This window comes from Bombus fervidus, chromosome 11 (assembly GCF_041682495.2).
Source record: "Bombus fervidus isolate BK054 chromosome 11, iyBomFerv1, whole genome shotgun sequence".
Classification (NCBI taxonomy): domain Eukaryota; kingdom Metazoa; phylum Arthropoda; class Insecta; order Hymenoptera; family Apidae; genus Bombus; species Bombus fervidus.
Genome location: NC_091527.1, coordinates 6,440,999 through 6,456,859, shown reverse-complemented (window position 1 = coordinate 6,456,859; position 15,861 = coordinate 6,440,999). Strand labels below are relative to the sequence as shown.

At 41.0% G+C, this 15,861-nt stretch overlaps 1 protein-coding gene across 2 annotated transcripts in view; it reads left to right on the top strand.

Moving 5' to 3' along the window:
* The window catches only part of Sima (HIF-1 transcription factor component sima), a 37,820-nt gene that overhangs the window by 7,779 nt on the left and 14,180 nt on the right, over positions 1-15,861 (top strand). For both annotated transcript variants that reach the window (XM_072012313.1, XM_072012312.1), the window contains exons 5-7: positions 102-337; positions 440-546; positions 1,894-2,041. In XM_072012313.1, the coding sequence (XP_071868414.1) occupies positions 102-337; positions 440-546; positions 1,894-2,041 (491 nt within the window). The remainder of the gene's footprint in view (positions 1-101; positions 338-439; positions 547-1,893; positions 2,042-15,861) is intronic.

Sequence of the window (15,861 nt, the reverse complement as noted above, 5' to 3'; positions counted from 1 at the left end):
CGCTTTTTCCAACGGTACATAAATTTAATCAGTTGCTGTATGATGTGTAAAAAAATATAACAGTATGTACATATCGATTACGCAATGTTTTCTTTTGTCAGGTGATTCATTGTACCGGTAGGTTAACATATATCCGCAATCCAGTGTCGAATTCATCGGAAACTAGCGATGCGGAACACGAAAGCGACGATGATGGAAATGAACGAGACACTGGAGCCTCGTTGGTGCTACTAGGATGTCCCATACCGCATCCCAGCAATATAGAGATACCGTTGGGACGGCACACTTTCCTCTCGAAGCACAGCCTCAGTATGAAGTTCACATACACTGACGAAAAGTGAGTACGTTTACAGATTATGAAAGTTATGGATAATAAAGCGATGTTCGAGTGTAAAAAAATATTTTGTGTATGCCTTTTTTTTTTTATTTCATACGTTAGATTGGCTGAATATCTGGGTTGGAACAGCGAAGAGTTAGTGGGACAATCTGTTTTCGAGTTCTATCACGCCCTCGATAATTTGGCTCTGGATAAATGTTTTAAATCACGTGAGTAGAAGCCAATTGACAGTCATTTGAATAAACGCGATCGTTCACGACCCACTCGCTATTTCAGGAGCGGGCTGCAAATGTTTTATTTGCCTGCGTGCACAAAGAATTTCAATTCGTGACTTGATCAATCGTATTAATCGAAATATAAATTTTAAAGAGATAGCAAATGACATTCGATAACATTTGGATAACACTTTTAAAAATGTTTTAATACTTTAAAAGTAAAAAGAGAATTCGTTTTTTAAATTACGCTTATACGATGGGATTTAAATCTTGCTTGTGATCTCGTTTCGAGCAGAATCTCTTCTGATCCCTTCTCGTCCTAACGTTATGCATCTAATACGGAAGAAAGTCATGCGCTGGCACCGATCGATGTGGCTGCCGTGGAAAAAAGGTTGAGTCGTAGGCGTTGGGCGGGAAGAGAGTGTCGGTTGGTATGGGCAAGTCGGGTCGGGTGAACGACACCGTAAAAAGAACCATTTCAAGGGCAGCGATCCTCTTAACAAGATTTCAGGAGCTAACATATTTTACGAGTCACTACATTTAATTGGTAGCTAGGACAATAACTGTTTGTACGTGATTTAGCTTTTTGTTATCTTAAGATAACATACAAAATGATTCTTCTGATCAAAACATACTGACGTGTTATCATATAACGCTCAAGCTTCCTTTTATTTTTCTTCTATTAAACAATGCAATCTTTTTTAACAACTTCATTGTTTTATCGTACGTATTTATGTACATATATATTTAATCTTTCTATGTCCTCGAGATTCTGCATCGTTGTGTTCGGACCACGATAATTTCGTCTCTCGTCCCTTGATTTACGCGAAGGGATCAGTGACACATGCGTTCCGTCCTTCCTGCGAATCGCGATAATGGAACCTTCGAGGAACCATTCAGACCACACATAAACCTCGATAAGCCGACCCATGAGTGGTATAAAAATTTACGGTGCAAATTTCAAGTAATCCTGATCGGTTTCTCGGAAAGTAGCGATAGCGTGGAAAAAATTCTCCTTGTCGTATAAACGATCTCGATAAGGTCACTGATATCAAGAAATTATGGGATTTTCCGTAGTTGTAGCTACCCATGTGACTATAATTACATTCACTATTACCTCATCCTATTCGATCAGAATTTCACGTTCAACCCAATACGTGCGAGAAATTGGAAGTGGGGAAGGATTGGCAATTCTAGCGCGAAAATTTCGTCATACAGGAATCTTTGCGTACGCAGTATCCGCACGTCGCGCAGTTATATAGCATGATGTAGCATGAGTCCTTGCAAGAGATTCACGAGACTTCGCAACATCACTGATATCCCAATTTCGCGTTGTTTCAGTGTTCAGCAAGGGTCAGTGTGAGACAGTGGCCTACAGATTTCTTGGAAAACGAGGAGGCTACGCGTGGGTCGTGACACAAGCCACCCTGATCCACTGCACCAAACAGCAAAAACCACTTTCCGTCGTCTGCGTGAATTACGTTCTAAGGTAGGACTAATCGATCTTTCGTCGTTCATGTCCATCAGTATAATTGTCGCACAGAGTATCTTCCATCCCGCTTATTTTTGTGTCGCATGCTATTTATACGTGTATGATTTGCGGTTTTATCTTACGCAAGAATTTCCCTCGATAAATTTATACCTGAGAGATGGAGGAGTATTAAATGGAATTTAAACGTTGATATACCTCGATCAATGACGAAAGCGAAACGTGTGATTTTTTTCGAGTGACGAAAGAAGTATCGCGTGTTCGTAATGAAAGAAGTCAAGTTCCGCTCGCCTCTTAATATCTTCAATTTATCTCCGCCATCAGATTACGCGTTTTTCGTTCAGCGAACTCTTTTAGCTAGACCAAGCGATCGCGCCGCTAATCACGCAAGGTAAGTGCTCCGCATGTTTTTCTCACGCTTGCATGCAGACAGATCTCATTTATCGACCAGAATCTGATGTCCATTTCGTCCGTTGTTTCCCCCCCTTTCGTTTACGGAAGATACTTCTGACTATCACTGATTTCTCCGTGCTGTACGTTTTACGAGGCGAATTTATCGCGAGAATCAAGGATTTCAGCCCGTTAAATCCACCTTTTTTCTCTTCTTGCCCTGACATAGCTATGGAGAACTATAGAGAGCAACATCTTCTGACGTTTGCGTCAGATTTTCGGATATCGGGAGATTGGTACGGTGACTTGTGATTAATGCGTACGTTACTTTTCGAGCGAATTCCAGGTGCGTGATACGCACAAGCTCTAGTTGTTTTTCCGCGAAGCGTAGAACAGCTTTCGTTAGTGGCAACCGGCGATAATTGTGACGCAACGTGGCGTTCATGTGAGCTCTGGCAATGAACTACGCGACTTTTGCTCATCGCATTACTACATCGTACCAGTACATCGTAACATTAATTTAAACATGACGGTGCCTGATTATTTAAGAAATTTGTTATCCATATAACGTTCTTTCGTTTTTCCAGATACGTTGAAATACGTTCGCCGTGTTTTTATCTTTTAGGTAAAATTGTACAGGCTGTTACAAAGTAATGATTCCATATTTTATATCGAACGGAGGAGAAAAGACTAGAAAAATGTAATTTTGGAACGGTAGGTAGGACGGTTTATTTGAGGATAAGAATAGTAAAACGATTTTTTACAATTACGAATCATCTATTGAGAAGATAAACAATGAATAAAAGAGGTAGAAGAATCATAAAAAGTCTGTGTAACCAGTCAAACAAAGAGGCACGTTGGCATTCAGTAGTTTCTCTATCGGAAAACAAATAAAACGGCTACCGTTTCTTCCTTCGTCTTCCGTATTTATCCCTCACGGTAATTTCGAGTCAGTGGCATCCCCTTCGCGCGTCTCACCCTTCTCTTCTACCGTAACACGCGTTGAACTAGTCCGTCCCTCGAAGGAGTAAAATGATCGTGGGGCAAGCCGGATCTCGTGGCCCATATAAAGAGGTTCCTGACACCCTTCGTCTTCCCTTACTGGCTCCTCCTTGCTTTAGTCGATACGAGCTTGCCATCTGGACGAATCTCGTCCTTACTTCTATTCGTCTAATTCTCTTCCTTTTCGGAATTTTCCTTATCGTGAAACTTTTTCACGATAATCCACTAATCGGTAATATTAGCAAATTGTTAAGTTACAATTTACAGGCTGTAGATTCTATTTTTTCTTTTTTTTTTTTTTACTTAAAATTTATACAATTTACTCTTTCATCTGTTTCGTTAGCAAACATGTGAAAATATTTATTAATAAAGATGATTTGTAAGATTTCACGAATAATACAGAATTTTACGAATATTAGTTCAATTGTGCGAGATAAACCAGATTTCATTCTTCCCTCTTCTCTTTTTGCTGAGCATTCTGCTGCTTGCTTCTGGATGTGGTTTGCGGTTTATCGCTCCCCGGAGTATCTGCCCGATTTCTGTCGCGTCGGTTTTATCGTCGCGGAAAATTCGAAATCGATGCGGTTATGAGACACGCTTTAAGTCGCGGAAAGGAAACTTTTATCGCAGATAAACGGTGAGCGAAGAACCTCGTGTTTAAACGAAACGAATAATATGACGTTCGTTGCATCGGTATTATTGCTGAGTGGACAAGAAATTTGTTTATGCAGGCAGAAAAGCGTGCGCGATTCGCGACGTGCCAAATTTTTTGAACGCGCCAATTTACGTTTCGTAACTCGGAATATCGTAAGCCCGAGGCGCAAGCCATATCGTAATTATGAAATGAGCGATATACGCGTCGCGAGTTTAACTCTTTTTAAGCTGTTCTTATGAAAGAACGATTAATTTTTTACGCGTTGTGCATACGATATCTAAAAACGAGCCAACATTTTTACGAAACACTATCAGTTCTTTACGATTCGGAGTACATATTATCGAAGCTCTTTTCGAGGATGAAAGAGAAGGATAAGTTTTTTTTGTAAACCTGCGGTGACACTTTCTCGCTCTACTATTTTTCATCGATCTTCGCGGGTCTTGTCACGCTAGAAGGTCAGCTCTTTTAAAGCAAAGATGAAAGTGGTCTTCAACGCGGAATTTCAATTTTCCATCCCTGTGAAGTCTTCTTTATTATCCCGAGAAAAGTGCATTTGTGCAACCGTTACCACCATTCAATTCAAACGAATCTCCCCTATATTTCTCTGTATCAGAATTTCCCCAAAAATTCCAAATACCGAATTTCAACGTTTTCAAATTCCATGTATTTTAAACTTGGAGTTTCTCTGTTATCGCTCGAAACAGGAACTTTCTATTCGTTTTGAAGTAAATTCTATGTACCGAGTTTCTACGTTTCTCGATTCTATTTGCTTAGCTTTATTTGAGACGGGAACGACATTTCGATTCGACATTGGAACAGAAATTTCTCCCAACTTAGAATTTCTCGGAAAAATTTCCAGCCACTAAATTCTCATGTTTCTGAATTCTATTTGCCAAATTCGAAATATTTCGGAACTTTCCATTCTTTTCGAAACACATCGCACTCCTCTGAATGTAAAAAATTTCACAGTTCCCTGTAATACATCGATTGAAGCACCCAGAAAATCGCGTAGGTGGTTGGGTTGGGGGAGCTAACGAGCAGTCGAAAAAAGTGGGTTGCCCATACTCAGAGAGTGAAAGCTCCGATGTCCGAATGTTAGGGCAGCAGGGCGCGTGGCGTCGCGGCGCTTGCGCGACTTGCGTATCTCGCGGCTCGTCCTCCGTTAGCCGCGTTCCTCTCGCGGTCGTCGATACTGCTCTTGTTCAGCAGTGTCAGTTGGCGCGACCCCGAACGAAAGTGAGAGCAGTCAGTTGAAGGGGAGAAAGTCGGTCGAGCGCGCAAACTCGGTCGCGTGGTTCCCTCGCCATCAGCAGCCCGTAACAATTCTACGAACGCAATTCCACCCAGCGAACGAACCACGGTGTTCGTCGCGCTTATCGTTCTTTCGAGTGTAAGTAGCAGCGCGTGTCTCGTCCCAAAAGTTCGCTCGAAGATCATCTTCGATCCTCTACGAGTCGAGGATAATTCTGTGTCTCGAATTGATCGTGGGCTCGCTCGGAAAACGGGGCTGTTGTGCATCGTAGCTGATACACGCGCGGGTCGATCGATGCATCAGGGCACGGCGGGCTATCGCGCAGTCGACGCTTCATTGAGAAGTCGCGGCCAGTTTTCGGAACATCTGCTGAGCGACTGACCGAGCGGTACGGCAAGTGGCAAAGGTGACGCATCTTTCGGTTGTAGAGGGGTCACGGTGCTGCGGAAGTAGCGTTGGAATCGAAACAAACGGGATTGTGAGATTCCAAGTGACAGGCGGGTTCTGGGGACGAAGGGTAGGTTTGGTGTTTGAGGCTCGAGCTTTTTGGAGGGGCTGTTTCGGTTGGTAGGATCGATCCTCGTAAAGGGTATGTATGAGGGAAACGAGGACGTCGATTGCGTCTATGTGTTCATTCATCACTGTTCAGTTACCGTTGATTCGTAGTTTTGCGTTGTAATATCAAAGTTTGCTCACAATATTTTCGCAACGCTCTGTGTAGAAATGTATCTCTTTCGTGAATTTCAGTGGTGATGATGAATCTCTTGGTGTTTGACGTTAGCGGTTGTTTATTTATCTTTCGCGAGGAAACCGCGGAAGAATGTTGCGTTCAACTATCCCGACATAAGGATTTGGTTATACGTAATAAAGATTTATTGAAGTAGAATTTACAACTTCGCAATCGAGCGGTGCAAAGTGATTTTACCACGTGATAGTAGCATTTCCTGAAGATTCTAAAGATTCATCGAAATAGAATGTAGTATCTCGTGATGGAGCGATGTAAAGTGACCGTATTGGTGATAGTGCCGTTTCTTAAAAGGCGAATAGGAAACGCGCCGGAAGTACACCGCTTCGAACATATACGTACTTACACGTGCGGATACATAACGTCTGGTGGACACGCGATAGCGGACTAGATCTCCGAGTGCTAACATTACCGTGCAATTCGAATGGATATTCAAGTTTCTTGACTATACAAGCCTGTGGGAAGCGAGACTTCCTGCTGCTTGTCGGAATAGTATCTCTCGGTACATCCTGACGCGTGGGCAAACGCATTGAACATACAAATGTAGATAGCCTAATGTACAACCTTCTACTTGAGAATCTATTCGAAAAAAGCCATAATATCGTCACTCAATTTGCTTGAAATGATGTTTCAAAGGTTTGTCGAGTCGTTATCCTTATACCGTTGTAAAGAAAGGGAATTTGCAATGGTATGTATTAATATTTAAAAGTGTTTGATCGGAAAAGGAATAAATGCAGTTTCTTTGGATTGTCAAGTTATTGCAATATAAATACCTAATCGGTGATAATTGTGGTTATCATCAGCCGGAGATAAATATAAATTTGTCGTAGCCGAGAGAGCAAAGGAGAACCAGAAATACAGCTTACTGTGTGATTAACCCATTAAGAGACGATATTGCGTTAATACATTTCATTTGCAATTCTTTCCAGTTAATTTACATTTATTATGAAAAAGACTTTCAAGGATTTATTTAATACGTATTTTTATCAGATAGTATTTCCACCTTCATCCGTTTCCTTTCTTCAACACGATTTAAAACAAATGAAATTTATTTACAATGCTGTAACATACATAACAAATTACGTAATAAATTACTTCATTCAAATTTCTCATTTTTTATTTCAATTTTTTATTTATACTTCGCCGAAGTCAAAGTCCTAAAGATGATAAAATTACTGGCATTAAATCCCTCGTTGCTCTAATTTGCAGGAATATTTTCCGATCAGATGTTCAAATACCAGAAACGTGATGAGGATAATTAATCAACTTCCCTGCAGCTGGTGATGCTGCTGTCGCGCGATAACCACGCTGTTTCGATCTCGAGCCGATTACGCGATTTCGCGATTACGACTTCTCTCGATCCGATCACGGTGCGTTGGAACACGACAATGTCCAACGGAATACAGCCAGCCACGCTCTTTTTCCCTTATCGTTTTATTTTTCAGTTTTCTCGCCTGCCTATAGGCCAGCCAGAGAACAGGCGATACTCGCATCATGCCTTGGGGGAAACGTACGGGTCTTTTCCATCTCGAGGCTCCCTCTCGTCTCGTTTCGTCTTGTTCCGTTTCTTATATCATCGGTGTTTACGACTTCCAAATAGGAAGCTAACAATACGCACGCGTTATGCAACGATATAGATAACATTTACACGGTAGCCAGCGACGAAGATACGCGTATCGCGCACTACAGATCGATCATAATTTCGTCACGTGATCGGATACAAAATTGGGCAATTGGATTTCTACATACGTAGTCCTTTTTCTCTATGTTTCAACAAGGCAGAATACACATGTACAGTGTGAAAGGATTTTCAAAACTTTGCCCGCAAACCTTCGATCGCTTTAGATGCAATCGCGTTTTTCTACTGGAGGGTTTTTTAAATTCAAGGAAAATACGATAGAATCGTATAAATTGAAAAAAGATTCTTAAGGAAGAAGATTATTATTATAGCTTGTAGCGTGATTTCTAGTTCTCATTCTATGCTAATGAATAGATCATGAATTTTTATGTTACTATTTGACACGTAACATGCAAAAATATGTAAAGTATCCGAGAATATGTATTCGCTGGACAAAACAACTTTCTGTCCATTATTTTCTAATTATCTTTGGAAAAATACGAATTTACATAAATATCCGTAGTCTATCAATCTGCTAATTGGTAAATTATGAAAAATTCTTTGCTCGGTTGAAGCTGACGCGAGGTTGCGGCCTAAGAAACTGGAACAGTGACGCGCAGTTAAATTCGTAGTAGCAGTTTTAAATTAAAAGATGCGTTTCTTTAAGTCTCAGACTAACGACTATGTGATTAACTCCTGTTTAGATTTGCTCGTATGATTTGGCTTGATTGTGAGAAGTGAGTTTCATAAAAGACGTTGCTCGGTTTTCGCGGCCGCAGAGGCGAGAATCGCGTGGCGCGTCATGCGAGCGACCTTGACTGCCAGCCGGCTCGATTGCATAAGGATCGTTTTCAGTGACGATAGGAGTGGCACGAGGTGGGGTAGATAGATCCGATCGACTACATATCGATCGATATCTATTACTAAACTACAGTGGACAATACTATTTTTTCACTCCTGACGATCCAAGTCAAACAGCAATTCTTCTTTCGTTGATATCAACATTTCAAGTCAGCGTCTAGTTTTAGAAAAACATATTTGAGAATCAGATCAACAGCCGTTTGTAGAAATCGGTGTATCGTCGATACGTTCGAGAGATTCGTATCCTGCCCTACTTCGTAAATTTCCATCAATTTCTTATCTAAAAAAGGCCTTGCTGCTAACATTCACGATTTGCGCACGTTGCTGGTAAATGATGGTCAATTGTCCCGTTCGTATACGCCATTCTACCAATGTGTGCGTCCTCTATTCCAGATAACACAATCCCTATCTTCTTTCGATATATGAATTATACTTGGCTTTATCGGAAAATGTCGACGCCAGCTGGTGATGAATTTCTTATCAAACTGGCAGGAAAGAATCGCAAAGTGAGAAAGTGATTCAATACGTTTTAAGAATTTATTCAAGTATCATAACGATGTAACTGTGCTATGATTCAATGAGGGAAGGTAGTAGGGGTATCCTATTTTCGGCAGAAAAATCAGGAGCTAAGTAAACCTGGAGGAATAAAAAGAGAAGTTCCTTTGATATCAAAATCATGCGGAAAGAAAATCAAAGCTACTTCTTAATATTCGTCGAATTAGAATAATCGTACAAATGATGCGTAGAATTTCATTTATCCAAACTCATAATGGGACAAACAGTTCGTACGTACTACGTGGAGTTGGATTTATAGAAAGAATATTTTAATCAGTACCCGTCCAATTGAACTCCTGTTAGTCGCATCTCGTTTATTCGAACGTGAAATTAGCGAGGAAAATTTATGAAGTTCGTTCGAATAATTTTTACCAAACTACGACTTCTCTCCTTTCCTTCGTCACCTCCTTCGATCTAAGGAAACTGCATAATTGGATCGTCTTACGCGATCAGTACTAATTCTAACAAACACGATAACCACGCTGCAACTGCGATAGGAACCCATGTGAATTAAACCATTGACAATCTCTGAGTCTATTGGAAGGGACGTAAGAACGGTCGAAGAGAATCCTTGTGTTCGAAAGAAAGATAGACGGAAGAAGAAAGAGAGAAGATGGTCGCGGAAGCCGATGACGCGAGCGATCAGCAAGCGAGATTTCCTCGGATTAGCGTCTCGTGACACACATTTCAGAGCGTCGTCGGCGAGTAGTAACTGATTACGTGCGTACCACCACCAAGAAGAAGAAGAAGGGGCATTTGTGTGCACAAGAGTAACAATTAGATCGCAACAAATCGAACGATCCTGTTGTTGGCTGACAGAAGGAGGGGAAACGTATTGGAACGATTTGAGAGTTGGCGCGACACTCACCGTCAGTGATCCTCGGATTTGCTCGTGTATCGCGATCTCGATAGATCGCTGCATCCTTCGGAGAATCGCAGTTACTGTTCGCGCAATTGTCGCGCTTCGTCACTTCGAGTTTGTCACGGTAAAGCACACGTGCCCGTGTAGTCTGTCTCGATTATTGATAGTAGTACGATCGATGGAATTTTTGAACGCGAAGTTTTGTGGAAGGTTCGAGTTAATAGAAATGAAATTCAATCGAATTAAACATGCAAAAGTTGGTTGGACGTTGATAAAACGGTGCTGGAAGTGTGTGCGTATATCTGTATAGGAAAAGAGCGACAGCGAGGGGAAAAGTTAAATCTTCAAAAAGAGGCGTGAGAAGGCGATTCGATTGATAGGTAGATCGAGAGCAAGGCCAAAGCATACCGAAATAAATTAACGCTAGCTATAAAGGGCTATTAATATTTGCCTAATTCGCGACTCGAATTTAATCCTACAACGACGAAAGTAAATGTATCCACGTATGGATTAGAAAACGGGGATCGTCGACAAATAGATATAAATTGCAGGAAGATGGTGAATTATTTTGAATTGATTTAGATCGTCGTAAACGATGTCGAAACCATATCAACGTTTCGTGATCTAGTTCGTAGCGAATTCTGTTTCGTCTATGTTACATTATGATTGTATAAATGGCGAATACGAAGGAAGAGGAATTCATCTCCTTTCGAAAGATCACTCTTTTCTTTTCTTTTTTTTCTACGGACGAATTCTTTTCGAAGGAGGATAAAATAGTGTTTGTACAATCCCTGCTGCGGTATTATAACCCGTGGTATTATAAAACGTTGAAGCTAAATAGCTTTCGAGGGAGACCGCGGCACACATTTAAGGTTCGGAACGATGTACGTTATCGTTCGGTTTCCAACACATTACGCAATACGCATCACTGGCACCGCTAAATATTTTTAACTTAAATATGCCCACACAGTGCACAGCCCAGTCGAGCTTCCAGCAATTTTATAGCCCGCATGAAACTTAATAATTTATTATCGGGTTCGAGGGGACCGCTCTTCAACCTGCTGCCGTTATATATCGTGTTATAGGTTTCGAGAAACTCGCTGATACTTTGCACAAACGTTATTTTATTTTCTAGCTATATATTCGCTAGAAAAAAAAAAAAGAAAAAAAAACAGATGGAAGATTTTAGTCTATTCATAACTCGTACGTAGGTAACAACCGATAACAGAGTATTTTCTGTTATATATAGATTTAATGTCACACGATCGGATATGCTTAAAATGTCGCGTCGGTTATTTTTCTTTCCGTAACGAATTATGACGGATCGTGAGATTTTATTCTTGTTGACGTTGCCTCTGCTACACGGTTTCAGTTTGTGTATGATACGATTATCGTGTCGTATGCTTCCGTGCAGTCTAAAATAAGTTGGTCCATTGTGACTGTTACGTTGCATTCTTCACATAGGGGAGTTCGGTCCTTTGTTAATAGACGCAAGAGGAAAATTTTCGTGTGGTCTATTCGGACACGAGTAATAGCAACTTGGTCTCTTCGGGTAGCAAGGGAATTATAACATTATTATTATATAAAAATCTTATATTTAAAGAAAATTAGTATAAAAAAAAAGGAGTAACTTTGCCAACTCTAATTAATCGTTATCTTACCTGTATATTCGAAAATTCTGGCCCAGCTTTATTAGTTACGGAGCGTTCGTAAATTCCGTCAGTTCCATTTTATTCGTAACACGAGATATTACTAGACTTTCCCTGTTTCGGCATGAGAGAATTACAAATGAAACAAGGAGGTGTCCTTGGCGAGGTTTTTCGCGAGCCAGCCAGTGTTGTTTAGATCGAACCGCGAGGAACTTGCCAAATTGGGGACGTCTATCGAAATCGCTTCGAAATGGAACGCGGAGTTGTTGAAGGAACTACGGTGCAACAACACGGCGTGTTGCGTGACGGGATCGCGTTAATGATCGCGCGTGGATCGTCGCGCGTGTTTCAGGTATTCGCGATGGAAGCCGCGTGTCGGCCACGAGAGTTGGCGCGCAAGTTCGACGTCCTCGATTAAAACGTTTCTACGCTGGCTGGATATTTTTAAGTTCGTCCACGATAACCGCGATATACGAGACGCCGGTGCCAGTTTGAACACTATAAAGTTTTTTTCCAAAGAGATGCTCGCGAGAAACGGGTTAATGGGTTGCAAAATATACGAGCCTTTTAAAAGACGAACCAATCAACGTCACTTTTTATCAATTTCTCAATTTCATTACACCGACGCGCGATTGATATTCAACATTTTGAAGCTACTCGAACTATTCGCGTATATTCATCTCTGAGCGATGTTACGCACAATCGTAAATTGGAAAGTAAATTTGAGAAAGATGATATGTACGGCCCTGTTACGTTTTTCTAATTAATTCTGCCTTCTATCAGTTTCTCAATTTCATCGTTCAGTCACGCGATTCAAGTAGTAAAGCAACAAACCAGTTAATGATCTGACTCATCGAACGTTTATTTATCTCCGCTTTTCATCGAGTGGAAGGTAAATTTCGACAGATAAATTTCCTTATTCTAAGCTGTGTAAACGAAAGAAAAAAAGAGCTCCAAAATTCTTCTACCCGATATAGATATCGGCGCAGTCTCGTTTTATCGAGCTTGACTTGACACGGCAAATACATCCGAGAAAAAGTCGAGTTTTGGATATCTGTGCGTATGTGTGATTAAGTAACACGCGATATACAAAGATAAACACCAAGGTATATACAGTAAAGATTGATGCAGGCTATGGTCGGCACGATGGACGACACGTTTATCGAGCACTTGCGTACATAGGAAAATAAAGTTTTTGAAATTACAATTGGTACAAAGGAGGGAACTTTCTTTTTGTCAATAGACAGTAGGATACGAGGACGAAGACGCGGAAGGCTGGCTCGTTTTTCTTGTTAGAATGGTGGGCTTTCCTTACCATCGACGTCGTAAACGACTATAAAAGGGGGACCAGGCTTTTATCTCGATCCCCGGCTGGGATTAACTTGATCCCAGCGGACCGTACTTTCTTGCGTTCGGCTTTCCCACGAAAAAATCGACCGCGCGTACCTGCTCCGAGTGTCGCGACAAAAACACGGAAGAGGATCACAGGCGAGTAGTCCAAGGTACGCGTACAGAATATAGGTCAGAAAGGAGGTGAAAAGGATACAGACTCCGTTAACGCTACGTTAAAACTATCCACTTATACTGGGTTATATATAGCCAATTAGAATCGAAAGAGTAGCGAGCGTATAAATAGAAAAATGGTAAGCTCAACTAATTATACTACGACAAGTTTTATCTTCACTTGGTTTCTGTAATATTGGACGTGGAAGTGCATTTCTTATTCTATCCCAAGGCGCTGTAAATAATTACCAATTGAATTAAGTCGAATCTGGCGTAAGAATTTTCTCTATTTATACGTCTTTATAAAAGTTAATATTAACGCGAGCAATAACGTTGGCATATCCTAGGGATCTGTAAAAACAAACAGTATCGGTCGATTTCAATTGATTTTGTAGTTGCAGTGACAATTGCCCATCCACCATATTCCAATGTTACGTAAAACGATACGTAGGTACCTGTATGTCATTTGCATTTAACGAGAGATACTCGGTATTTCCCACAGACATACATAGCTCGATAACCGACCAGATAGCGTCCCATTCTGTAACCAGTTAACCAAAACACCGTAATTCCTATTGAGATTCAAAGAACCGAAATCGAATCGAAAGGAGGTCGCAAAAGCTCGCCGTGACGCATGTGTAGTTTGAGGATGTGGAGCGATAAGAGCATCGAACTCACGTAAATTATCGCGGGAACGTAGGGAAAGGGGCAGCGAGCATAGAGTATTTTCGTTTTAGCCAGAAAGCGTTCCTTGCTACAGTTTTTTTATTTGTTTGTCTAGATTTCCAACTCACATATTTGTCACACAACTCTCCATCTCTACCGACCAATTTATCTATTTTTTTTTTTTTTTCGTCGTTCACGCATTTTTCCGCTGACCTATTTCGCTTCGCTGATCCTTCCTCTGTCAGTTTAATAATAGTTTCTGCTATATATCAACCATTCTTTATGAATTAATTATCGAGCAACAACACCGACCGCTGTTCTTGTCACGTCCAACTATCGAACTCATCTTGCTAGTCGTCTCCACCTCTTCTATCTTGCCACTGAAGATTTCGTAACGAGTAAAGGTTTATCTTCGACTGGTAGATAATCTGTCGCGCGCTTTACACTGCGTCGTGCCGCGACGCGGCGCGACGCCCGCGCTAGTGAATCGCCGTACCTCGTGCGCGAGAGAAAGCCTTCTTTTTCGCGGCAGTCGCTCGACCGCACGTCACCGTGTTTAATAGCGTATAGAGATCAGCAGTGTCTATAGATTCGATCAATATTGTCGGCGATCGCGCGGCTGGCAGTCCAATTCAGAAAAGTTGTCGTTGCTCGTATCCAGTGAATATCGTCTTCGTTTGCTTGATCGTTGGAATTAAGAGTATTTCGTTGGAGTGCATTAAGCTATTGACTCGTTGATAAGAGTCGAGGTGCGCGGCCAGAAAGTTGGAACGGAAAATCGGAGTGAAAAATTGGTGGATCTTGTAACAATAAAATATAGTTAGGTTTGTTTGATATTTTATTATTTCCTCTTTTCGAATCTGTTCTTTTTTTTTTTTTTTTTCTCGCCAGTCGATCGTGCGATTCATCACGTAGTAATTTCCGTATGAATATATCGGAAATTCACGCGAAAATCACGCGATCGGCTTGTCATGAAATTCCACGATAAAACGAATCGCCGTTTCCGCAGCGTAACGCGTCAGATCTTCGCATTTTGTGGAATTTTAGTCCTATCGCGTAATAGTCGAATTCCAAAACGTTGTTCACGTAACTGCCTTCTTTTTTATTCTCAAAACGTTTTCGTTTTAACGTCATCTCTTACGTTACTGGTAACTCAACTTCTTACGACATTCGTAACTATGAATATTCAAAGAATCGCCGATAATGTACGCGCATTCTACATTAACCGGCCTTCCGAGCTGTACATCTCGGCAATTTTTTTTCCGTTAATCCGGAAGAGTTGATTTAGGGGCAAAAATCATCGTACAGACAATCTCGGATACTCAAAGTAACTAATTTATTTATTGGAGGAAAATTTATTTATTTACGAACAGAAAAGGACGTTAAAATGCATCGAGTAAATACGTCAAGGGATATAAATTTAGGTGAACTAATGTCTCTCAAGCGAAATTTATTTTTCCAACATTAAAAAATACTGCAAGCGAAAAACACAAAAATACTCCAGCGAAACATTAAAAAGCTGTTGTGTACGATATTTTATTTCAATTCCACGACGAACATTTTCCTACAACACGTAGGATCTCTTCCTTCTGCTAAAACGAAACTGAGATTGGAATATAAAAGTTGGAATATTAAAAATTAAAAATTAAAAATTGCCGGCAAGTTTTAATTCGTCGTATATCCTTCGCTTCGTATACGCGACATTTAGATTTTTCCTAATTTTACCGGCCACTCCGAAAAGTTAAAACTCGTTAGAGTTCCTCTTTATCCAATCTATTCTTACCAATTTATCGATGTTCGTCGTAGTTCGTATAAATCGATCAGCGTAATTTACTCGTCTGCTTGTTATCGGTCAGTTATCGCGTACATCGTCATACGATTGAAGCACGTTCGGATAGAGAGAGATAGATAACCGATCCAGTGACAAAGCGTGGTCGCGTGGAATTAGCTCATGTATCGCCGGGTAACAGCCAGAACCGAACGATCGAAAGAGCGGAATCGCGATTTGCAAATCGAACGGGTGAATGAGGAACGGGTGACGCGAGGCCGACTCGCCGACGCA